Source organism: Giraffa tippelskirchi, chromosome 3 (assembly GCF_054371585.1).
Source record: "Giraffa tippelskirchi isolate mGirTip1 chromosome 3, T2T-mGirTip1v1.2.pri, whole genome shotgun sequence".
Classification (NCBI taxonomy): Eukaryota; Metazoa; Chordata; class Mammalia; order Artiodactyla; family Giraffidae; genus Giraffa; species Giraffa tippelskirchi.
In genome coordinates this window covers 4,716,751-4,742,985 of record NC_137277.1, presented here as the reverse complement: position 1 = coordinate 4,742,985, position 26,235 = coordinate 4,716,751, and the positions used below count along the sequence as shown (strand labels likewise).

General features: G+C 49.8%; 1 protein-coding gene across 3 annotated transcripts in view; it reads left to right on the top strand.

Moving 5' to 3' along the window:
• LOC145542457 (uncharacterized) overlaps positions 1–13,287 on the top strand; it is a 209,578-nt gene extending 196,291 nt beyond the window's left edge. The window contains exons 2-6 of one of the 3 annotated variants that reach the window (XR_014079868.1): positions 882–1,292; positions 2,820–3,239; positions 4,020–4,209; positions 6,839–6,968; positions 10,396–10,785. Coding sequence is in view for 1 of the 3 variants with exons in the window: in XM_081581274.1 (XP_081437400.1) it covers positions 6,839–6,968; positions 10,396–10,617 (352 nt within the window). In the remaining 2 variants the exon portion in view is untranslated. Of the gene's footprint in view, positions 1–881; positions 1,293–2,819; positions 3,240–4,019; positions 4,210–6,838; positions 6,969–10,395 lie in introns of all 3 variants that reach the window. The other 2 variants (XR_014079863.1, XM_081581274.1) reach the window with 2 other exon arrangements.
• The last annotated feature ends 12,948 nt before the right edge of the window (positions 13,288–26,235 follow it).

Sequence of the window (26,235 nt, the reverse complement as noted above, 5' to 3'; positions counted from 1 at the left end):
TCTGCCTTTACCCGGTGACCTGCCTCTTGTCTGGAAGTGATAAATCAGTAATACCACCTGTGGATTCAGCAGTCTGGCTTTCACCTCCTGTCGCTGGGCCGCTCCGGTGGGAAGCCCGGGCGCGGAGGGCTCAGGGTTGGTTCACTTCGGCAAAGCTGTTTCACCTTCTCTGTCCCAGGTAGAAGAGGCAGTTGTTGTTTAATCACTAAGCCCCACTCTGTTGTGACCCCATGGGCTGTAGCCCACCATGTTCCCCTGTCCATGAGATTTCCCAGGCAAGAATACTAGAACGGGTTTTCGTTTCCTTCTCCAGGGGAATCTTCTTGACCCAGGGATTCAACTCGCGTCTCCTGGGAAGCCCCAGAAGAGGCAACAGTTTCCTGGAGATCCACACAGTTGCGTGGCCTACTCTAGTTCATCCGTGTGGGCTGTTTCCTTACTGCCAGTGAGCTGAGAGTTGTCCCTAATAGTTACGAACCATAAGAAGGGAATCAAGGCTCAGACGGAAGTCTAGACTCCCAGTCATGGAAGTAGTCATGGAAGTCAGAGCTAGAAGGCACCTCGGAAATAATTAGATCCACGCTTTCATCTGCCAGAACAAGAACTTAGGGGGCCTAGGCTGGAGTGTGGGGGGTGCCCAATGGCACAGAATTAGTTAGTGATAGAGCAGAAAGGAAAGGAAAGGCTAATTGATAATCTTCATCTAAATGGACGTGTGATGCCCGAGCTAAAATCTTAATTGTGATTTTGTGAGTCTTCCCTCATTAGAATGGACAGCCATGCCTGTGTGTTTCTCCTGTTCGCCCCTCACCCTTCCCCGCTGGTGGCCCCGGACCAAGTGTACTAACACATATTAACCTGTATTTGTTGTCATTGTTCAGTCACTGAGTCGGGTCCAACTCTTTGTGACCCCATGGACTGCAGCACGCCAGGCCTCCCTGTCCGTCACCATCTCCTGGAGTTTGCTCAGACTCATGGTCCATTGAGTCAGTGATGCCATCCAACCATCTCATCCTCTGCTGCCTCCCTCTCTTCCTGCCCTCAATCTTTCCCAGCATCAGGATCTTTTCCACTGAGTCGACTCTTCTCATCAGGTGGCCAAAGTATTGGAGCTTCAGCTTCAGCATCATTTCTTCCAGTGAATATTCAGGACTGATTTCCTTTAGGATGGACTGGATTGATCTCCTTGCAGCCCAAGGGACTCTCAAGTCTTCTCCAACACCACAGTTCAGTGTCTAAACTGCATCAACAGTCTCTCTGCCCCTCTGGCTCCCAGGTGGCTCTGGACCACGGTGGGTTTTGGTGCAAGAAGGGCGAGAGGGAGGAGCATGGAGCTGGGGTGGTCTCAGCCCCTCCCCACTCTGTCCCCCTGTCTTCACTGGCAGCCGCTGCCCCCCTCCGGATGGTGTCCCTTTAGCACTTCCTGTACCTGCCCACACCTTGTAAACTGATCCCTTTACCAACTGGCCTTCAGTTACCTAATTTGAGTGTGTCAGGGGTGTCCGTGCATTTCCTGCCAAGGCCCTGAGTGACACAATAACTGAAGGCTAAAGGGAAGAATTTAAATTGCAAAGGCATTCACTGCACTCTGCTTTCACATTCCTTAGGTGTAAGCTAAACTTTGGAGAATCTGGGGAGCAGAGAAGATGGACAAATGGAAGGGGAAGTTCCAAACTTCAAAACATGTGGGCGGCAAATCCCCTCTTATCTACTTATATTTATTTTCTACTTGATATACTTAATTACAGATTATCTCTCTCTATTGATCATCTATCTGCTTCTTGAATTTGTTGATGTCTCTGCCATGGTTTCGGAGCACATCTACCCCTGAAGGCATTAAGTAAGCTGGGTGTCCTCAAGGACCTGCAGGGGACAATCATTGATGGGGATTGAAGAACATTCTATTCAATGTGCATGCATCTTACTGAGATGCAGAGAGTAAATACAACCTGCCTGCAGCATCCCCACCAACTGATAGTAAAATTAGAATTTGAAGCCAGGTCTTCTGATTCTCAGGTCCGTGACCTTTCTCCTCATTTTAATTCAGTCCAACTCAAGAGGCGTTAATGGGCACCTCTTCACACTAGAACCCTGAGAAGTGGGCTGGTGATTTCGAAGTGAATATGGTACCTTTCTCCCCTGCCACCAACAAGCTGTTACTTGAAGGTAGTAGACCTTTCGGCTCTCACACAGGATGATGGCAGAGTCTAAAAAATGGCTTTAGAGCTTCTCATGGGTGACCTTGTGATGGTAACTTTTCCATGTCACCTTGATCAGGCTCTAGTATTTAATCAAACACTAACCCGGATGTTGCTGCAAATGTATCTTGTGGATGTGGTGAACGCTGACCGTCGTTTGACCATAAGGAAAGCAGATCACTCTTGACAGTGTGGGTGGGCCCGAATCCCACCAGCGGAGGGCCTTCAGAGCAAAAACAGGTTTCTCAGAGAAGAAATTCAGTCTCAAGGCCATAGCCTCAACCCCTACTTGATGTCCAGGCTGCTTCTCTGACCTGTGGGTTTTAGACTTATCAGCTCCTATCGAAATTGCATGAGCCGATTCCTGAAGACAAATCTCATTTTAATAGCTATGTATCTATCTATGTATCTATGTATGAACGTATGTATATATCAATCTGTGTATCTATTGTTGTATCTATAGCATGCATGCATCTATATATGTATCTATGAACGTATATATGTCTGTTTCTATTTATCTATCGATGTATCTGTTTGTCACCTATGTATCTATCTCTCCTAGTGTCTCTGTTTCTCTGGAGAAGCTGACTGATTCAGGGATCTACTCTTGCCCATGTTTAGATTTTAAGAACAGGAGACTGGAAGACTCAGAGGCTGTTGAGGTTGCAGCATAGAAACCCAGGAGGCCAGTCTGGACCGCATTCTGCCTGCTGTTTCCAACGTCACCTCCCGCTCTCATTCCTGCCCTCTGCCACATCCAGCCCCCAGGGCTCCTAGCTGGCTCGTCCCTGGGTCTTCTCCGTGAGCGAAAGAGCTCTCTGCTCCTTTCTGGTGTCACTGAATTCCATCCTCATGACCAGTCATTCTCGCCGTTTCGCAATCCCTGTCATCTGCAGGAAAGCCTACCTCCACCATCTGCCACCTCTGACTTCTTCCAGGTCATCCGTCCCAGGAGTCTGCCCAGCTGTTTCGACTGGGTCAGCTGCAGGCATTCCCTGCGGGTGACAACTTCTCCTTGAAGGTGGAAGGTGCTTGTGGCAGGTGAGGTCTGCAGAGGTTGGAGGTGGGGTTACACGAGAGGAAAGGGGGTGGCCATCGGCCATCCTTATTCCCCCACCGACTCTTCAGAACAGACGTGGCTGCTTCTCAGTGCAACCAAGTGAGACAGGGAAAAAAAGTGTCTTGGAAGAGATTTGCTGCATTAAAAAAAAAAAAAAGTCATAAAAGGGAAGCCTCTGAGGCCATGTAGCTTTGGGGTAAAGAAGGTGGAGACCTCGGCAGGGCCAGCCGCTGAAGCTTCCTGTTTTCTGGCAAGCGGGAAGCAGAGTGCAAACATCCTTCTTCATTTATGGTCTTTGTTCTTGCTCAGCCAGTGTGCTGTTCAACAGGGTGGCCTTTCAGACGCATGCTCCCCTCTGCATTATCTGCTTCAGATCAAAAGGGAAAATGCATGAGAATGTGCTCCGAAGGCCTGGTTACCGCACACATGCCAGTTATAATCATAATCATAAATGCTCGGGCTGGGACCTCTCGGGGAATCTAGGCTTGTGTCTCTTTTCTGAGGTCTGCCTTCTCCCTGGAGCTCAGGCCGGTCAACACGTACTGCATGTTAATGTGCCAGGCACTGCCCTGGGCATGGGGGAGCAGGACTCATTCCCCAGGGAGACCCTGAATGAATCAAGTTAGAGAAGGGGAGTTTCCATTTCTCCCTGAGAATACGGTGACCAACGCGTTCATTCATTTAGCCCCTTTGACATCTGCTTTTTTATTTATCTATTTTTTCTAAAGAAAATAAAATTTATTTATTTGGCTCTGTCTTAGCTACATCGTGCAGAATCTTTTCAGTGTGGCGTGCGGGCTCAGGAGTTGAGGCTCAAGGCTCAGTTGCCCTGTGACCTGTGGGATCATAGACCAGGGATCGGACCGCACGTCCTGCATTGCGAGGTGGATTCTTACCCACTGGACCACCAGGGAGGTCCCAGCATCCACTTTTCAAATTCTGTTTGACAAGGTGCCTTTGCTCCCCTCTCCCCCAAGATCTAGAACATCAGTAACCATACTCCCCATCTGCCCAAGACAGTTCCAGTTTAAACTGGTCTTCCCAGCGTAGTTACTAATAATAGCTCACATTCACTATTCAAGAGTGTTCCAGTCTGAACCATCAGTCCTGTGGTCTCATTTACCCATCATCCTTCTGGGCAACCATGAAAAGTCAAGGACATTTTCTGGGAGCCAGCTCACAGCTTGATTAAGAGAAGGGTCCTCAAAAAGACTGATTATTGAACAAATTGGTTTCTTTATCTTGGAAATTTGAGGCAGGGGTCTGCGAACCCACGTTAGTTCTCCCAGACAGCCTTCCAGTGACCAAATGTGCAGAAAGAATCGATGTCCAAAGGTGCCTGACACTGTGAAACATGACCCCTGGATTTCAAACCCTATCAGAGAGATGCTCAATTTAAGTCAAGGTCTTCCTGGGAGAAGCTGGGCTTCAGGAATGGCAGAATTGACCAAAAATACCAACATCAGCCTCTCAGCCTATTTGTGGCAATATGTTACCAGCAAATCTTGTGGGCTGGATAATTAGGAATATGTGTCATTTGTTTAGACTTTGGTGCATCAGGAAGCATATTTGCATATGTTCTGACTCAGGGCTCCTAGCAATGGAAAGGTATTGTCATCCTCACTTTTTTTTTTAATGACAAGGAGACTTTTCCCAAGTTCACAGCAGAATGATGATGGGATCCAGGGTCTCCATGAGCCCTCCCAGAGCTCTTTTCAGGTGGTTGTCCTGGAGTTGGGATGGGAAGACTGGCCGAGCAGTCTGCATTCCAATAACAGGTGCTTTGAGGCTCTCTGCAGGGTGGGTGTGCTCCAAGGAATGAGGTTGGGGGCCAGGGATCACAGTTTATACAAGGACCCGCGGATCAGAGGTGCACCTATGAACTGGGAAGAGGTGACAAAGCTGCTTTCACAGAAGTGCCACTCAGAGGGGATCAAGCCAACTGACTTCCATTCACAGCTTTCCCTCCCGGAGGAGAGATGGAGGGCGGGACCCCTGTGTGCAGGGGGCAGAGGACGGTCGCCAATGATGCCCGCGATGCGACGTGATCCGGGCCACGTGAAGCCGGAGTGATTGAACTGCGGGTGACCCCGCGGAGCAGGGAGGCTAATTAGAGCTTGTCTTCCCCTAGCTTCAGTCACAAGCCCCTCCTGCCCTTCCTCTTGATGGTGCGGCTGATAAGGATGGATTGAATTTATGAAAAGCCATGAAGATGTTTGGATAAGCCTCGGGACCCAGGCAAGCCAGCCAGACGAGTCAGGGCCTGATGAAGGCAGCAGGGTTGTCTGAGAGCTTCCGAGGGAGCAGGCCGGGCGGGCTGGGAGGAAGGGGGAGCGCTGAACTTGAAAGTGACACCAAGGGCGTGGCCTCCGGGACTGCGCGCCTGGGCCATCCAGGTGGAAACGGGCCTGCTGAAAGCCGGCTCTGGGCACGGATTCTCAGCTTGCCCCAGGGCCACCCAGCCACTGGCAGCTCCTGCCACCCGTGTCCCCTGGTCCCAGAGGGAGCTGGTGTAAGCAGAGTAAACCCCAGGACGGGGAGCTGCTGAGGGCGGAAGGTGGGCCGCCCAGGAAAGAGCACCTTCGTTCCAGAGGTGACATTCAGACCACCCAGCGGGAAGGATAAGGAAGTGAAGATGTTTATCCAGCATTTACCACTTGCCAGGCGCTTGGCAACCCACTCCAGTATTCTTGCCTGGGAAATCCCATGGACAGAGGAGCCTGGCAGGCTACAGCCCATGGGGTCTCGCAAAGAGTCAGACACCACTGGGCGAGTGAACACACACAGGCGCAGTGCAGGGGCATCATATGTACCATCACGTTATCTTTCGATGTGAGTGGTGTAGTTGTTAATCACACCCATTGCATGGACGTACTTAAGTGAAGCTCAGAAAGGGTAAATAACTTGCCCAAGGCCACATAGTTAATACGTGATAGATCTAGTAATCAAAACCAAGTCATGAATTAAAAGAGAATCAAGCAAGGAGAATCTGGAGCCTTAGTCCTAAAGGAGGCAGCTCTACGCAGACTGGAGCAACACGGTGGGTGGGGGCAGGCGTGTCTGCAAGGCCTGGAGAGCGAGCTCCCTCTTCCCTCCTGGGCTACCTCCGCTCATTCCGTGGCTGGGTGGCTCCTTACCTGTCCCCTGGCATTCGTCCCCCTGGTCTTTGGCGGGTGGTTACCAGGAGAAGATGCTATCTGCCCACCCAGCTCTCAGCTGCTCTGCCTATGGAGGTACTAGCTTCCAGAATCTTCAGAAGGATATGCCCAACAGCTGCCTAACCCCAAGGGTGCATGCACTCTGTCATGGAGGAGCCTCCGGGTCCCTGTGGCCACCCGGTCTGCCCTCGTGTGCCCTGCCTGAGAACCACGGCTGCCTCCGTCAGCTCTGTTTCTCCTGGCGGCGGCCCACCCACACTGAGCTTGTGACTCACGGGGAGATGATGGAGGCTGATGACTGTCCTGGGTGTGCAAAATGGGCTGTGTCCCCGAGGCCAGGGGTGGGGCCGGGAGAAAGGGAGGCCGGCTGGCAGGAGAGTGGTGTTCTGTGGGATGAATGTGTCACTTGCTTCTAAATTAAGGGAGAACTCCGATCCCAGGATGTTTGGGGAGAAGGAAGCGCAGAAGCGGTCAGCCATCCTTGGCAGCGTTTCCCCAACTTGCTTCTGGATTCTAACTTTCTCCAGCCTCCCAGAGGCCAGCCTCAAAGAGGTAAGATGGAGAAGTAACACCTGCTGAGTTAGACCCTCACCCTGGGGGAGACCCCCTCCCCATATGGGGTCCCACCCCTACACATTTATTTTTAATCACAACAAAGACTCAAGCTGGTTTTTAATTTAATTTTTATTTGATATTGGGATATAGCTGACTTACAATGTGTTGGTTTCAGGTGAACACCAAAGTGAATCAGTTCTACAGATATCCACTCTTTTTGAGATTCTTTTCCCATATAGGTCATTACAGAGTATTTAGTAGAGTTCCCTTGGCTATATAGTAGGTCCTTGTTGACTACCTATTTTATGTATAGTAGTGAGTAAGTTGTGCCCAACTCTTTTGCGACCCCATGGATTGTAGCCTGCCAGTCTCCTCTGTCCATGGGATTTCCCAGGCAAGAATACTGGAGTGGGTAGCCATTTCCTCCTCCAGGGGATATTCCTGACCCAGGGATTGAATCTGAGTGTCTTGTATCTCCTGCATTGGCAGGCAGATTCTTTTACCACTGAGCCACCTGGGAAGCCCATGTATAGTAGTTGTGTGTATTAATCCCAAACTCCAAACTTATCCCTCCCGATTCCATAGCCTGCTCATCACAGCAGATTCCAAAGTTACACGTGCTGCATTTTTTTCAACTCTGGATTTTCCCCTCCATTGGAAATCCCTTGTCAACAAGAAAGCAAAACTGTGATGCCAGTAATTAAGGCTGGGACCTTTCGGTGTGGTTTGGTTGGATCCAGTTGGAGCAGGGAGGTAAAATAAAGAAATAATAACTCTGTGGTGGAAGAAATGTCCATGCATTTTGATATAAAATACCTTCCTTCCTGGTTAAATGCAAAGCACGATGTGTATAAATCAGCCTGGGTCATTTAAATTAACAGCTTAGGCTGGGTTTTAATATTGGTCATGGTGCCCACGACTCATTTCATTAGTGTCAGTTTAACAGTTGGATACGTGGGCCAGGGGTAATATTAATGATTACTTGTTAGTTAAGTGGACATGGAGCTTCTACACAGAAGGCCAGTGGTGCAGAGCCCTTTCCAAAGGCCAGCTCGGGCAGGTGCCCCTCTGTGTGCGCTGTGCTTGCCAGGATCCGGGAGACCTGGAGCTCCGAGGTGGACAGCTTAGAAGGATGCTCTGAGGCTCACCTGGACCTCTTCCCAGGGGGCCCTGGAGAGGTGAGCTGTGCCTCTCTGGGGCTGAGTCACTGAGTGAGAGCCCTCTCTGCCGAGCCCGGGAACAGCCCAGCGGGCAGCTCCCCAGGGCCCAGGAGAAATGGAGGCAGCGGCCCCTGGGTCTCCGTCTCAGGGAAGAAGCCACCTCTGCAGCCCAGGATGGCTGAGATGGGAATGCCCACCGGTGATTTACGCTGAGGTTTGCTCTTTCACAGAATGCAAGGACGGTGTGTGATTTGGGCCCTCACAGGGCTCTGCGGCAGCGCTCAGGCTGGCGTGGCTGATTGTAATCATTTCCGGAAAGGCCCTGGATCGCCTGCAGGGAGAAGGCCAAGGGTGCATGGGAACAGGCTGCCCGTGGAGCCCAAGAGCAGGCCGCCTGCCCTGCGAATGGAGCCGAAGCCAACTGCTAGGAAGGGTCCCCTCCGGGCCCTCTGCCCCCACGCCCCCTTCTCCCAGACATTCCCAAAAGCTTCCTGGTTGGGAGGCTGCGGCTGGGACCTTGAGATGCAAGGACATGCGAGTGGCCTTCTGAGAATGCTGGAGAAAGGGGGTTCTCCCTGGCCCCGCCGACCAGTCTGGCCGGGGGTGCCGTGGCCCCTTATATGACTGTTTTTTTTCTTTTCTTAAGGGGACATTTATTAACATTCAAATTCTCTTCCTACAAAACCATATAAAAAATTAGCTGGGCATACAAAGGAATGGGGCTTCCCTGATAGTTCAGCTGGTAAAGAATTCACCTGCAATGCACGAGACCCCAGTTCCATTCTAGGATCGGGGCGATCCCCTGGAGAAGGGATAGGCTACCCACTACAGGGTTCTGGTGCTTTCCTGGTGAGTCAGGTGGTAAAGAATCTGCCTGCAGTGCGGGAGACCTGGGTTCGATCCCTGGGTTGAGAAGATCCCCTGGAGGAGGGCATGGCAACCCACTCCACTATTCTTGCCTGGAGAATCCCCATGGACAGAGGAGGCTGGTGGGCTACAGTCCATGGGGCCACACAGAGTCAGACATGACTGGGCGACTAAGCACATACAAAAGAATCAGATAATGCCACTTGCAGTGGCATGGATGGACCTAAAGATTGTCACAATGAGCAAAGTGAGTCAGAGAAAGACAAATATTGTATGACATTGCTTCTATGTGGAAACTTAAAAAAAGGGTGCAAATGAACCTATTTACAAAAACAGAGAGTCACAGATGTAGAAAACAAGCTCGTGGTTACCAAGGGGGAAAGGGTGGAGAGTGATAAATTGGGAGATTGGGATTGATGTATACACATCACTATATATAAAATAAACAACAAGGGCCTACTGTATGACACAGGGAGCTATGTTCAGTATCGTGCAATAACTTGTGATGGCAAAGGATCTGAAAGAGAATATATATACATCTTCTCCCCGGAGCCTAGCACTGAGGCCCAGACGCTATATATATATATATATATATATACTCCTGCTAAGTTGCTTCAGTCATGTCCAACTCTTTGCAACCCTCTGCACTATAACCTGTCAGGCTCCTCTGTCTGTGGGATTCTCTAGGCAAGAATACTAGAGTGGGTTGCCATTTCCTCCTCCAGGGGATCTTCCCCACCCAGGGATCGAACCTGGACAATCTAGAGTCAGACACGACTGAGCGACTCAGCACAGCACAGCATATATATACATATATATGTATAAATATTTAACTGGATCTCTTTGCTGTACACCAGAAGCTAACACAACATTGTAAATCAGCTACACCTCAATAAAAAAGAAAGAAAATGGTGAACAGGTGATGCTGAAATTGCAGACTTTCTATCTTCAAATACTGCTTGTGTATCGCAGGCTTGTGACTAAGAACGGCGATTGGTAGGGTGGAGCCCCAGACCTACTGGTGACTCTGTCGGTCACTGGGCTGGTCCCCTCCCTCTGCTGAGCCTTGACGTCCACTTCTGTACAGTGGCGGAGGGGGGTGGGCACGAGGTCTTTGCTTCTACTTCCTCGAAGCTGATATAGGTGAGTCCACGCGGGACAAGTCCAGAGAGACTCTGGAAAGACCGTGCTGGGGAGCCTGCCCCTTTTGCACCACACCCCTGGACACAGCATCCTGTGGCCTGGTCTCTTGGGGACACTTTGGGGAAACAGCGCTGTTTCCTAGTCCCAAGGGAAAAGTCTGGCAGGAGGGAGCCGGGCACACTCGCCGCCCCCTCCCCGACTGGTGATGCCGATGCTTCGGTGGGCACGCGAACAAGCCTTTCCTCTCCCTACAGCTGCAGCTCGTTGCTTCTCCCCGGAGCCTGGCACCGAGGCCCAGACACCATCACCAAAGGGAGACGGACGCCTCCCTCGCCCCCAGCGCCTTCAGAGGCCGGTCCCGCCTGGCTGGGCCGCTCTACCCTGGACCAGGCTCCCAGCCTTCAGTACTCAGCCTGCCGCCCCAGCCTCGGGCCTCGGAGAGTCCCGTGGACGCCCCGTGCGTCCCCTGTGAGTGACTGCCCCTCATCTCTCTGCTCGGACAGTTCTCAGGCTGGCTTGGTGGGAGCCTGCCTGCAGACACTTCATTCACAACTTGTTGTTGGTTGGTTTTTCTCTTCCGAGGGAGGCGGGGGTGTGGCTGCAAAATAAATCTTTGGCTTTTTTTTCCTTCTCCCCCAAAGAAATCATTGTGTTCTCATGCAGGGAGGGTCCAAGCCGATGACATTTTTATGGGGCTGCCTCCAGTGCAGGCTAGTGTCTGGTAGGGCCATCCAGAGGGTTCCTCTCCACCCCCCCCCCACCGTGGCCACCCCACCCCCTTTCTCTCACAGCAATACAACTTCAGTTCAATGCTTGTCTAGAATTCTCAGTGGGGCTACCTAGGCTCAAAGGGGGTGGGGGTGGGGGTGACATCACATCCCCGGGTCCCGATTGGCTGCTTTCAGGCTTCAGGAATGATATCATCTCTGCTTCTGCCTGCCCACCCCCTTTTCCTTCCAGGCCTTTCCTGGCTGGGCCAGGCCACCCCCCACTCCCCCAGCACCCCACCCCAGGATACCCCGTTGCCTTGGAGACCACAAGTTTTCAACCTCCTTGTCTGAAGGAATGGTAATTTGTTATATGTCTGACATGGGGGTGAAGGGTGCAGAGAGGGAGACCCAGGCCGGACGGTCTCAAGGGGAGGTGGTGGACGACCAAATAACGAACAAAAATATGTTTCACGCATGAGCACCCTTCAAAGATGGTAGCGAGGAAAAAGGTCATTGCAGATGGCGTTTATGAAATCGAAAAACGGAGGCGGAATTTTCAAAAGCAAGCAGCTGCCAAAATATGGCTGAGCATCACCACCCCTCCCCCAGACAGCTCATTAGGAGGGTTTTGGAGAGAGCGTCACCGGCGGTCTGGGGCGGCTGTGTTATCTTCGGAGGAAGGGCGGTCCCCTCGTCCCCAGGAGGGGGTACACCAAGAGCTCTCCCCGCCACGGGCTCTGCTTAGAGCCAGCAGTTTCTGAAAAAGTGGACCAGATAAGGACCCACCCACACGGTGTTCCTGGGGGTCTCCCAGTCCCTTAGTGTCAATCCCCAGGAGCCTAAGTCAGGAAGGAAGAATCTCTAGTTGAGGTTGTGTGCTTGTGTGTGTATGTGTGTTTGTGTATGTGTGAGCTTGTGTATGTGTGCATACGCTTGTGTGTGTTTGTGTATGTGTGTGCTTGTGTGTGTATGCATGTGTGCTTGTGTGTGTATGTGTGTTTGTGTATGTGTGAGCTTGTGTATGTGTGCATACGCTTGTCTGTGTTTGTGTATGTGTATGTGTGTGCTTGTGTGTGTATGCATGTGTGCTTGTGTGTGTATGTGTGAGCTTGTGTATGTGTGCATATGCTTGTGTGTGCTTGTGTCTGTGTATGTTGTGTGTGCTTATGTGTGTTTGTGTGTCTGTGTATGTGCTATGTACGTGTGTGTTTGTGTGGGTCTGTGTACGCTTGTGTGTGTTTGTGTGTGTGTGTGCTGTGTTTGTGTGTGCATGTGTGCTGTGTGTGCATGTATGTGTGCTTGTGTATGCATGTGGGTGCTTGTGTATGTCTCTCTGTGTTTGTGTATGTGTGTGCTTGTGTTTGCGTGTGCATATGTGCTGTGTGTGTATGTATGAGTGCTTGTGTGTGCTTGCATATGTGTGTGCTTGTGTATGCATGTGCGTGCTTGTGTATGTCTCTGTGTGTGTCTGTGTGTGTTGTGTGTGCTTATGTGTCTGTGTATGTGCTATGTACGTGTGTGTGTTTGTGTGGGTCTGTGTACACTTGTGTGTGTTTGTGTGTGTGTAGGTGTGTTTCAATTATCCGTAGATTCCGTGTCTATGTTGGTGATAGTCACTAGGGACTATTCCAACCCCTGACTCCCTGGGACAGTTTAAGGACAACATGGAGATTCCCTGGGGCTCACCATCTCCTCTGCCTTCTAGACTCTAGTTTTACTCCCAGAGTATTTCTTCTCTCTCCATGGGCTGTTAACGTGTCTATTTGTGGTCTTCCCTTATGTTTGTTCGATGTCTGTTTTGTTGTCGGAGGCGTCCTTTGAGTCAGGAATTCCGGATTTGCAGTTTGGAATATTGGTGAGGTACTGGCTTCTTGTGGTCCTTACTTTTCACGCCTAACCCCCGGTAGCTGACTCTTCTCAGCCCTCACAGGTCCATGGCAAGTGTCTCTGAATCTACAGTCATACGGTTACAAGGAAAATAAGCAACTGATGAAAAGAGGTGTTAAAGACATCCTTGCTGGGCAATAAGGGGAGAGTCTAGAGATTCATTTCAGGAACAGATTCTTCTAGATGTGCCTGTGTGCTGAGATGAGGGGATGTTTTTCCTATAAGTCTGGAATACACTGACACTTCAATAAAAGCTGGCTAATATTGTCTTGTTTATTTGCACAGACTTTTCTGGGCTAACAATGTATTTTAAATACTCTGTAATAACCTATATGGGAAAAGAATCTGAAAAAAGAATGGACATATATATGTGTGTCTGGTTCACTTTGCTACACACTTGAAACTAACACGAGATTGTAAATCAACTATACCCCGATAAAAACTTTTGCAAAAATTTAAAATTGTATTTCAAAATACCACCCAGAAATGGGTGAAAACTGTAACTATTAATATATATATACACACACAGCCACATAGATATGTGGGTCACTGAGTGTCTATGTGTGATTGCATTTCCTTATTTCTGTTTTCGAAAAAGTTTCCAAGTGTTCTACAGTGGGTAGTTACTACAAATATAATCAGGGGGGAAAAAAAGCTATTTAAAAAAAATCGGTCATTGGGCAGGATGTTCTAAAGGGCAGATGAATGTAGCTTCCAAGATGAAGTAACCGGACACCTGTGAACTCCGCGTAGCAGAGAAACAGGGGCCGTGTTTGTCACCAGTGGGGCGGTGACGTGAATCCCCTGCGGTCTTGCGGCTTCTCCTCCTTGCTGCTGCGCTCCAGTTTCCCAGGCTCGGAGGGAGAGCAAGCTCTCTGAGTGTTAGATGAAGGTGATCTTGGACCACCTCTGATCCACCCTCTTTCCGTCTAAACAGGACACTTAATGGCTCTTGAAAAGTGAGCACTAATCCAAGATTTACACAAGCTGTCACCTCAGAATCCACATGCCCAAAACCCAAGTCATAATTTCCCCAAACTGTTTCCTTCCAACCCTACAGTTTCTCTGTCTGCCCCCAGAACCACTATTTTTATCCAAGCTAGAAACTTCACAGTCATTTTTGATTAATCTCTGTACGTTAGTCTCCAAGAGAGTCACCGAGAACAGTTTATTGTTCACGCCAAGTCTGCCGCTGTATTCATCCTTCCCAACTTCCTGCTGCCCCAGTAGAAGCCATTTCCTTCAAGTGGTGTTTGAAATGCCACCTCCTCCAGGCAGATTTCCTGAATCGCTCCTGTGGTTCCTGATAAACATCTAACTTGAATTCCACCAGGATGAACAGACTTGAGGAGCACCATCCACCCTGGATCACGCAGCCTTGGTTTGAAGGAACAGACTTGGCTTTTCTTCTAGACTGCGTGGCCCAAGAGTGCAAGCCCGGGTGCTTAATAAGGTCAGATTGCATGAGCTCAGCATAATTTATTGATTAAACAAAAGGAAACCACTTCCTCTCTTGACAAACCACACTGGTATTTCACCCTCTTTCCTTTACAGGTATTTTCCCAAACATCTGACCTGAACACCTACTGTTTAATTTAAGCAAACTTTTCTCTCATGCATTTCCACTTAGTATAATTTCTCATGTGTTCCTGTCTTTGAAGATATTGATTAAACTCTATCTCTATATTTTAATTATTATCATAATAAGTAGTCCCAAATTATTATTAATTTTTTTTTAATTTAAAAGGCAGGGCAGTCTATAGTGTTGAAGTCTGAATTTTGGAGCCAGACTGCCTAAATCTGGGAATGTAACAGGGTAGCCACTAGCCACATCTGACGGTTTATTTATATATATTTTAAGCATATTGATTTATTTATGTGTCCATGCCAGATCTTAGCTGCTGCGTGCATGATCTTCAGTCTTCATAGAAACGAGCAGGATCTTTAGCTGTGGCAAGAGAACTCTTAACTGCGGCATGTTACATGTAGCTCCCTGACCGGGGATCGAACCCAGGCCCCCTGCAATGGGAGATCAGAATTGTAGCCATGGGACCACCAGGGAATTTAGATATAAATTTAAATATATTATAGCTTTAAAAAATGCAAGATTCAATTCCTCTATCATATTGAGGTTTTCAAGTCCTCAAATAGCAACATGTAGCAAGTGGCTACCCTACTGAAAAGCAGAAATACAGGACATGTCTGTCATCACAGAAAATTCTGTTGGATACCTCGGGCCAGATTCGCATCCTGGCTCTACCACTCACCATTTCTGTGAATTTAAGCAAAATATTTGACTTTGGGGGCCAGTCTCCTCCTAATACCTACCTCTTCGAGTTGCTTGAGGTTTAAATGAGTTAATACACATACAGGACATAGAAGAATGTCTGGAGTATAACACCAGGTCACCCATAGTTGCAGGACCAGGGCTTTACAGGTGGCGCTAGGGGTAAACAATAAGCCTGCCAATGCAGGAGACAAAAGAGATGCAAGTTTGATCCCTGGTTTGGGAAGATCCCCTGGAGGAGGACATGGCAACCCACTCCAGTATTCTTGCCTAGAGAATCCCCATGGACAGAAGAGCCTGGTGGGCTACAGTTCATAGGGTCACAGAGTTAGACATGACTGAAGCGACTTAGCACTCACACACCCATAGTTAGCCATTACGGTCTACACTGGTCTCGTGTTCCAACTCTTGACTCATCTCCATGACCCAATTTAATCTGTGAGTCCATATCACATTTTTGGTAGCAGCATTTTTACTAACTCCTGCCAAGAATTCTCTTTGATGCCCCTTAAAGGAGACAGCATTCTCTGGCCAGAAACAGCTCATAGAAGCCAACTTCTTGCTTATTGACATATAAATTATCAACCATAAACACCCTGGGAAGGAAGAATCATTTATGTTGGACCTTCAAGGACTTTAAGCTGGTCACCCACTACCAGGCCAGGGAAAGTCGTTTTCCCTCTTGGATCTGGAGCAGCAAGTGTGGAGAAAATCAAACGAAGTTTAATCAGGCCGAGCATTCTTCACTGGTGACCTAATGAAGGGGCATGACTAAATGACCATTAGGCGGGATGTTTGTGTGAACTGCAATAGAGAAGTTCCTCTAAACTTTCTGAAGAGGAAGATAATATATCTAAATAGCTTCCTGTCTTTCTGCTGCCAAGCAGCAGCAGAAGGAAAATAGCTTCTCCAGTAGGGAAATATTTAGCACGTTGGGTGCGCTCAGCTCCTCCCTGTTGGGACGAATGAATGGAAAGTAAGCAGGAAAGTGAGGGAGCCTTCTGGGCGCTCCCAGATGCCCTGATGTTTGGCATCTTGTTTCAGAGCTGCGGATCTGGAAGTGAGGGAGGTTGACTGGAGGGTAAGAAGGCATGTGAGACGGAGATGGGGTGTCTTTGGGGGCTTCTGTCGCTCACGTTGATTAGGGCCTGAACTGATCTCTGCCTGGGTTCTTAGAAACCCCGGTTCACATCTCAGCAGGAAAGGGAAGAGCCAATTTTTTCCTGCTTGCCGGATGACTGCCTCTGAGCCCTTAGGTGCATGGTTCTGGAAGTCTTTCCATGGCTGTGAAAAATGCATCTGGGAGCTTGACTTTAAATGGAAACTGCTACTCACTGAAGCCAAACCACAACAAGGAAGCCAGAAAAGCCCGTCTTCCATTTGCCTTGACTTTAGGGCGTGCAAGGCAGAGCTCTCCCGGAAGTCCACACTGAGTGTCCCTCTTTGGTGGCTCAGATGGTAAAGAAAGTGTCAGTCGTTTAGCTGGGGCCGACTCTTTGTGACCCCATGGACTGTAGCCCACCAGGCTCCTCTGTCCATGGGATTTCCCAGGCAAGACTACTGGAGTGGGTTGCCATTTCCTCCTCCAGGGGATCTTCCTGACCCAGGGATCAAACTATTGTCTCTTAGGTCTCCTGCATTGGCAGGTGGGTTCTTTACCACTGCTGCCACCTGGTTGGCTAGATGGTACAGAATCTGCCTGCAGTGTGGGAGACCGGGGTTCGATCCCTGGGTCAGGAAGATCCCCTGGAGAAGGGAATGGCAACCCACTCCAGTATATTCTTGCCTGGAGAATCGCATGGACAGAGGAGCCTGGGGGACTCTGTCGTCACTGAGTCAGACGTCACTGAGTGAGTGAGCACGAACGCACACCCACCAAGGAAGCCTCAGTTTGACTTTTTTTTCTGCCGCTCCAACTCCTGCTCATGTTTGCAGGAGCGGGGAGAGGCAGGCAGTCAGAGAGGTCAGAGGAAGCACGGGCCTGGCTGCGTCTTGGGGATCATCAGCTCCTGCCGATTGACCCAGCAACCTGCGCTCAGCTCTGTTGGAGGTGCCAAGGGTGAGATTCGGGCCCCTCCCGCAGTCCCTCTCCCCGGCAGCCTTTCTCCTTTTCTCTGACTGCAGGCCACACTCAGCTGCATCAGCAGCTCTTGCTGGGATCTAGACCTGAGGTCAGCAAACTTTTTCTTAAAGGGCCAGAACGTGACACCTTCCGGTTTTGTGGGTCAAGAGCAAAAGGAGGATCTTATATAGGTCATTCTATAACCATTTAAAATCTAACTAAACATTAAACAAAAACAACACCCTACCTAGCTTGCTGTTGTTCCGTCTCTAAGTCATGTCCTACCCTTGTGGCCTCATGGACTGCAGCATGCCAGGCCCCTCTGCCCTCCACTGTCTCTTGGAGTTTGTTCAAATTCAGGTCCATTGAGTCAGTGATGCCATCCAACCATCTCATCCTCTGTTGTCCCCTTCTCCTCCTGCTTCAATCTTTCCCAGCATCAGGGTCTTTTCCAGCTCTTCACATTAGGTGGTCAAAGTATTGGAGCTTCAGCTTCAGTGTCAGTCCTTCAGTGAATATTCAGGGTTGATTTCCTTTAGGATTGACTGGTTGGATCTCCTTGAAGTCTTCTCCAGCACTGCAATTTGAAATCATCAATTCATTCAGGTAGTAGGCTGAAATTGCCCTCTGGGCTGTAGTTTGCTGACCCCTGATGCAGGATGCAAACTGATGAATAACTGCCCTTTCCTGCCTGACAAATACTCACAGAGGAGGGATTGTGTGCCTGACACCGTGCTGGGTGTTTGGGGCACCATCGTCAAGCAAAACAAAACAAAGTCAAACACAGACTGTGCTACTTCCCTGGTAGCCTAGTGGTTAAGACTTCACCTTCCAGTGCAGGCGATACGAGTTTGATCCCTGGTTGGGGAACTAAGATCCCACATGTCTCACGGCCAAATAAACCAGAACGTAAAAAAAAAGAAGCATTATTGTAACAAATTCAATAAAGACTAAAAATGGTCCACATCAAAAAAAAAAAAAGCAAAAACTAGACTGTGTCCTTAGGGGTTCACTTGCTAGTGGGGATGATAGATTTATAAAAAGATCATTGAAAGACAAGATCCTGGGTAAGTGCAGAGGAGTAGACGTTCACAGAGACAGTTGCCAATGGCATTCAGATCAGTTATGGGATGTCTGGTGTGTGTGTTTGTATGGGTGCGCGTGCGCACAAATGCAAGGGAGAGAGAGAGTGTGCCATATGTGACCATTTCAGCTTCAATTAATGAAATGCCAATTCATTTTCCATTTCAACCAGTTAAAATTACATGCAATTAAACAACAAAATTAATTGATAATTAAAATTAAAAAAATACAAATTCCGTTGCTCATTTGCACTAGCCACAGTTCCAAGGCAATGAATGGCCACCTGCAGCTCGTGGCCGCCATACTGCAGAGAGAGGGAGGGAGAGAAAAGGTGGGGGGAGGAGGGGAGAGGAGAAAACCTTCCCCTTCCAGTGCAGAGGACGACCAGGCTGAGTCCGTAGGACCTTATGGGTTGGACAGGAGTCACGGAAGCCGACCCAAGGGAGCAGAGGGAGCAGGGTGGGGGGAAATGTGGGCGAGGCCGTGGAGGCAGGAAACAGCAGGGGTTCCCAGTGCAGCAATGCAAGCCAAGTAGAGCTGTCGCAGAGTGGGCCATGCCACCTGGACTCCTGGTGGAAGGGGTCACCAAGGGGCCCACCCATATGCCAGGGACTTGGGGTCCGTGACCAGACACGACCTTGAGGTGTACCCGTGTGAGTGTCCATCATCCCAGCAGAGTTCAGGGATGTCCAAGGCCACAGAGAGAGAAGATGGGCCTCCATTGGAATGGAAACAGGTGTGTTCATGACTCCAAAGCACCTTCTGTCTGTCACTAAGGACGCGGAGCCAGCCAGACTCCACGGCTGACCCTCCAGTGGGTCTGCTGGGGCTATGTCAGGAGCCGTGGTGCCCCCAGCCCTGAGCCACACGGGGCCATTTCAAGCTGCAGTGAATGACGTCCAGTAACATTTAACTTGACGCTCTCCTCTTTCACCTTCACAAAGAGGCTCTTTACAATATTCATTGGAAGGACTGATGCTGACGATGAAGCTCCAATCCTTTGGCCACCTGATGTGAAGAGCCGACTCACTGGAAAAGACCCTGATGCCGGGGAGAATTGAAGGCAGGAGGCGAAGGCGGGGATGGAGGATGAGATAGTTGGATGGCATCACCGACTCAATGGCCGTGAGTTTGAGCAAGCTACGGGAGATGGTGAAGGACAGGGAAGCCTGGCGTGCTGCAGTCCACAGGATTGCAAAGAGTGGGACATGACTGAGCGACTGAACAGCAACAGCAGCAACATTTAACTTCCAGCTGCCTGGCGTGCTGAGCACCATTTCAAGTGCCCAAAGTCTCCACGTGGTCCACGGCAAACCATGTTGAATGGCACAGACGTAGAACCACCCCTTTGTTGCAGAAAGTCCCACCGGGCAAGACTGACCTAGAGGACATGATCTCTGGTCCTAGCCTGGCTTGGGAAAGCATTTAGACCTGAAAAAAAATAAGAAGAAAGAAAGAAAACCGAGCTCTTCTTTACAAACAGGCCGTCCCTCGCAATGTGGGAATGTCAGGGCCTCTCGGTGAAGTGAGCAAGAGAGAAGAGAAACAAAATACAGCTGAGGTGAAGACGCTGTGTTTTCTCCGATATTACTAAGCAACCGTGTCCTAAAATCTCCGGAGCCAGCGACAGAACTTTGTTTACCAGGAAGAAAGCACTTGAAAAGGAGAATATTTGGCGGAAATGCACTTTGGGATTAGCAGGGTTTTTTTTTTTTTCTTTCTTTCTTTTCTTTTCTTTTTTTTTTCTTTTAATGCTGTTTTGTTTCTCTTCTGGGTTGTTCAAGGTACTGACCTAGCACTCGGCGCTCTTTGCCAAGAAACTCTTTCCCTGCCTAATTAGCCTGCGGTATTGTTCGGGGGTTCTGGGAAGGGTGGGGAGGGGGCGAGGCGGCAGGAGGGAGGCAGGACCAATGGGGAGCTGCAGGGAGCCAGCGGGGAGGCGGGGAGGCCTGGCTGGTCATTAGATGCCAAGGTCTTGAAAATCCCTCTGTAATTAATTTTCTCCTGCATTAATTAGAGAAATGTTGGAACGGTTGGGAGAGGGAGGGATTTGTTGGCCCTGGGCTTCTTTTCAGGGCGACTTAAAGGAAAGATGGTAATCTGTTGGAGAGTTGGCTGTGTCCAGGGTTTTCAGGAGACTTTGTTGCCTATGGGAAGAGAAACCAACTTAAATCAGGGGTTATGGGGAGGCTCGGGCTTAATGTTAACTTGGGCTGGAGAAAGGGACCCACCTCTTCAGAAGCCGGGAGCCTGTGTGTGGACAAACACTCACATCACTGCTTCTCAAACGTTTGTCCACGGATTCTGGATGCACGCAAATTCAGCAGAATTCTCCAGAAAGAACTGCATTACCCGTCTTGATCCCTCACCCTCAGTCCCACAAGTGGTCCCACTCACGTAGGAATTGCAGCATCAGTGGCTTATTGTTGTCATTCAGTTGCTCAGTCTTGCGCAACTCTTTTGCAACCCCATGGACTGTAGCCCTCCAGGCTCCTTTGTCCATGGCATTCTCCAGGCAAGAATACTGGAGTGGGTTGCCATGCCCTCCTCCAGGGGATCTTCCCGACCCAGTGATTAAACCTGAGTCTCCTGCATTGGCAGGAGGGTCCTTTACCACTGAGCCACCTGGGAAGTCCAACCTTGGCTTGCAGCCCCTCAAATGATTCATTTTTCACCTGAACATAAGACACAGCAGGGGTGGGTGGGAGGGCCAAGAGGCAGGGGATATATGCTGTTGTGCCTCATTCACTTTGTTGTACATCAGAAACTAACACAACGTTGTAAAACAATCATACTCCAATAAAAAAAATATAAAAATGGGAGGGGTTATATGTATATGTATGACTGATCCAATTTGCTGTACAGTAGAAACTAACACAACATTGTAATGCAACTATACTCCCATGAACATTAAGCTAAAAACGAACAGAAAAGGAAAATGGTCATTTTCCCTGTGCTTTTCCTCCATGTTTAAGCATCAAATGCCATGACTCTTGCTAAGTGAGTTTCTAGCCCCGAGGAAGAGAGGGCCTTGAGAAGGTTCTCATAACAGCTCCCGGAGTCTCGCAGTCCACAGCTCTGCTATTCCGAGTCCCGATGTGATGAAAATGACATTCAGAGGCAGGAGGCCAGTGCACTTCTAAAACGGGATGCCAACTCTCTGGTTTTGTGGGCGGCTTTTATGGAAATTTGAACGGAGCCCAGCTTCTTCTAGACTCTGGTCCCGTATGGATTTTATTAATTCAACCAATGGCTTAATAGCTCTGTTGGTGCTTGTGGGCCACATCCAAAAAGGAGTAAGCCTGTGTCTTCAAGCGCGTCCCTGAGGCCAACACCTTTGGTTAGTAATTCGATGGCCATCCCCCAGAGAGGGAGGCCAATGAGTTTCAGTCTGGTACTATTTTCAAAGCGGTCGGATCTGTGAATCAAAGGTTAAGATTTAGGTTCTGGGCTCCAGCGAAGGAGCTTGCCTTGCTGTGTGTTAATCACTCAGTCGTGCCCAACTCTTTGCGACCCCATGGACTGTAGCCTGCGAGGCTCCTCTGTCCATGGGATTTCCCAGGCAAGAATACTGGAGTGGGTAGCTCTTCCCTTCTCTGGGGGATCTTTCTGACCCAGGGATCGAACCTGCATCTCCTGCACTGGCAGGCAGATTCTTTACCATCTGAGCCACCAGGGAACTCTCTCCCCCTTAAAAAAAAAATTCTGATTGCTAAATAAAAGTAATAGGTCTCTGGTAGAGAGAAGTGTTACGGGTTGAATGGGCCAACAAATGGAATAGGAGTTGGCGGCCCAACAGGAGGGTTGTTGGGCCAGTTGGTTTGTGACTCAGCTTTATGGGCTGGGTCCAAGCAACCAGACCACGCCACCCAAACATTCCATGTGCAACCATTATTGCCCACTGTATGCACTGCTTCCTTAGACCTTTCAGACTGTGAGTTTTTGTTAACACGAAACCTCTGAGCACTCCCTTCCCAGCGCCACTCCGTGGCCGTCACCCACAGTCTTCCAGCCATGGGAAGCGCCTTTGCCCCATTCCCCTCATGCCGTGTGACTCATTGCTCTTGAGGGAAGGACTGGAGGACGAGAACAAGAGGATTGAGCGGAGTGTGCGGGGTGGGGGGTGGTTCTTGGCAGGAAATGAGTTGGGAGTTCGGGCGGTCAGAGCAGGATGGAATCTCCCGGAAGCCGTCGGCACCCCTGGGAGGCGGCTGTGCCCTCTCTCTTCCCTGGCCCATCCCTGCGCATTCTTCACAGCAGCTGTTTCAACTCTCCTCCCCGCTCAGGCCTCCAAGTCCACCCCCATCATTCGCAGAAGATGACTTCACCTCCCGCTCTGCTGCAAGGACCAAGCCACTGGTCTATACTGACTCCAAGTGGCCTGGGAGTCTGGCTGTGCCATCAGGAATCGTGTGTGTGTGCGCGTGCACGCATGCACACTCAGTCGTGTCCTATTCTTTGTGACCCCATGGACTGTAGCCTGCCAGGCTCCTCCATCCATGGGATTCTCCAGGCAAGAATACTAGAGTGGGTTGCCATTTCCTTCTCCAGGGGATCTTCCTGACTGAAGGGTAGAACCTACATCTCTTGCATCTCCTGCATTGGCAGGTGGGTTCTTTATCACTAATGCCACCTGGGAGGACCTGAGTTTGAATCCACATTCTGCCACTTTTATGGTAGACGGTGGGCCATTTACTGAACCCCTTCCTGGCTCTGTTACCTCCCGTGTAAAATGGGGTTGTCTCTGGAGTTACATAAACAAAGGCAGGGAACTTCCATGTAGACAAAAATGTAATGATAATGACTAGCCATTGGGAATAATACCACCAGCACAACTATTTCTACCATGACCGCCAACAACATCAGGGTCATTCCCTCTGTCATCTTATCGTCCACCCACATCAAGAGTTTCTTGTGGTCCAGCCCCACTTCCTTCCAGCCTCCGCAAAGGTGGGGAGCCCTGCCTCTGGTCTACGGCTGGCCCCTCCACTCACGTGCAAGCCATCTGCTCCCGTCTTATTCCAAATGATTACCTCTGGGATCTCCCAACTCCTTTCTCTCCAGCATCTTCTTGGTATTCACACGTGTTCAGGTTCCACTTAACTCCCCCATGTGCTTCCTTCTCTGGACTCTGCCCTCAAACCACAGTCTTTTCATGGACGGAACTGTCCCAAGAACCATCGTCGCTTCCTGAGCCCGCTCTCTGACTTCCCCCTCCCTCCCAGCCCACTGCAATTTGTCTTCTGCCCCCACTGCTCTGCTGAAATGGAACCTTCAGAAGTCTTCCTAATTGCCCTCCTCCGTGCTACTCAGTCCTTCGGAAGCGTCTGGCTCCGTGGGTCCAAACGTTCATCCTCGACCTCCTTCTCCCCGGGCATTCCTCAGTCTGCTCCTGCCCCAGTTCGTGTCTTTTGCTCGTGAGTCAAGATCTTCTGTCCCCAGGGCCTCGTGTACCCTCAGGGCCATCAGCTCTGTCCTCCCCCTGGGTGGTCTCACACATGCCCTCCGCAGCCAGCACTTTCCCCCGGAGTCTGCCAAGTCCACATCTCCATCTCTGACCTCTCCTCAGCCCTGGATTCTCACATTCGGCCCCTCGTTCTTCCTTTGACCCACCCATTTAGCATTTCTAGTACTCAGATATCAGTCATTCTGTATGCTTTCTTTTTTAAAAAAATACTGCTTCTTTATTTAATATGTATTTTCTTTTAATTGGAGCATAATTACCTTACGATGTTGCTAGCTTCTGCTGTACAACAAAGTGAATCAGCCATATGTACACATGTACCCTCTCCCTCCTGGAGCTCACTGACACCCCCTCATCCCACCCCGTAGGTCATCACAGAGCTCCAAGCCGTGCTCCCTTTGCTATATAGCGGCATTCCACTAGCTATTTATTTACACATGATAGTGTATATATGTCAGTCCTAATCTCCCAACTGATCCCACCCTCCTCTTCCCCCCTCCATTAGTTCTCTATGTCTGCATCTCTATTCCTGCCCTGGAACTAGGTTCCTCTTTATCATTTTTCTGGATTCCACATATATACGTTAATATATGATATTTGTTTTTCTCTTTTGACTTACGTCACTTTGTATGATGGACTCTAGATCCGTCCACATCTCTACAGATGACCCAGTTCCGATCCTTTTCATGGCTGAGTAATATTCCATCATGTATGTATGTACCGCCTCTTCTTCATCCATTCACCTATCGATGAACACTTAGGTTGCTTGCCTGTTCTGGTTGTTGTAGATGAGACTGCCCTGAACATTGGTGTATCACCTCACACCAGTCAGAACGGCCATCATCAAAAACTCTACAAACAATAAATGCTGCAGAGAGTGTGGAGAAAAGGGAACCTTCATGCACTGTGGATGGGAGTGTAAATTGCAGCCACCACCATGGAGGTCAGCATGGAGGTTCTTAGAAGCTAAAAAGAGAGCTGCCATCTGATCCAGAAATCCCACGCCTAGGGATACATCTGGAGAACACCATATGCCTCCTCATTTATTTCTCACACCTTCTCTGCTCTGTCAGATCGTGCGTCTTACTGAATCTGCCTTCAAAGTGGGTCTTTGGTCTGTTTCTTTCTATGCATTTCCGCAAGCTCTCTGTCTTCGGAAATCCTTATTGCCCACTCAGATGCTCGGAGTGGTGGCTTTTGAACCGGGCTGTCTGGGTCTGGCCTTTTTTCGTTCCAGTTTCTCTTTCCCGCTGACAGCAGGATGATAGAAGCTTCGGGTGGCCATGTAATTTAGTGTCCAAACGGGAACACTTTGGAGCGTGAAAAGGAGCTCTATTAATAATTACAGGATGGCACTGTCCTGGGTAGACTGAGACGCAGGTTCACGCTGTGAAAATGACTTTCTGATGATGTCATTTCCTGGTTTCAGAATCTCACGGCCGCTGACAGTAATCACGGGTCCTCTTCTTAGCGCAGGGGATCGCGGATCACTGTGAGCCAGCCTCCTTGTTATTTTAGTCTCGACTTCGCTCTGCGTTCTTAGGCACCTGAGTGTTGAGCCATTGGGGATGCTTCATCGTTTCCCGAGGAGTTTTGTCTAACGGTTCTCCCGCCCAGACACCTCTCCTGCACCACCATCCTGTCCATAAGGCTCACATGCCACATCCTCCCAGAGGCTCTCACTAATGCTAGTGGTTAGAAAGAATTTCCCCCTCTTCTCTGTTTCGACAGCACGTCGCGCGATCATTCGCAGATGCCCGAGGCTGCAGTCATCTGCGTCCATAACCTGCAGACTGGGCACCTGGTGGGGGGCGGGGCCAGAAAACCACATCCTTCCCCGTGTCCCCGGAGCTGGAGGCACCATTTCTCATCTGAAGAGTGAAGAGGGAATGAACTGTCCTGAGCACCCGTGCTGTGCCAGGCGTTCCCATGTGGCCCCTTGTTCTGACTTTATACCTCTGCTGATGGATACGATTACGGCTCCCATCCCACCCTTTCTTTTCAGAGAGCTGGGAGTGGGGAGGAACACTGACTGGTGAGGACTGTGTGCAGACAGGTGAGTGATGGAGGGCTCGAATCCCAAGAGAGGAGGGGACTCTTCAAAGCTTCCTATCACCCTTCTGCATTTACATACGGGTGCCCAGCTCAGGGTCAGATTGGTCTCTCTGTAAAACTGAGCCCATTAAACAACATCTCTTTGCCATCCATTGAGCATTGCATGGGATACAGCAAACTCAGGGAATCTTCTGTCTCTCTCATTATTGCAGCCACACGAGGGTAGAGGAATGGAATCTCAAACTCGTTTCCAACTCCGTCAAGTCCCCAGCCCATTTCCTGCCATCGCTGCGATTTCTCACGTTCTTTGTGGCCCGCCCTAACGTCTGCGTGTTGTTCAGTTGCTTAGTCAACTCCATGGACTGCAGCACACCGGGCTTCCCCGTCCTTCACTGTCTTCCGGAGTTCGGTCAGGCTCAAGCCCATTGAGTCGGTGCTGCCATTCAACCATCTCATGCTCTGTCGCCCCCTTCTCCTCCTGCCGTCTGCATGAGGGGCTAAAGTGAGCGGTGCAGAAAGACCAGCGAGGGAGGGGACCAAGTGATG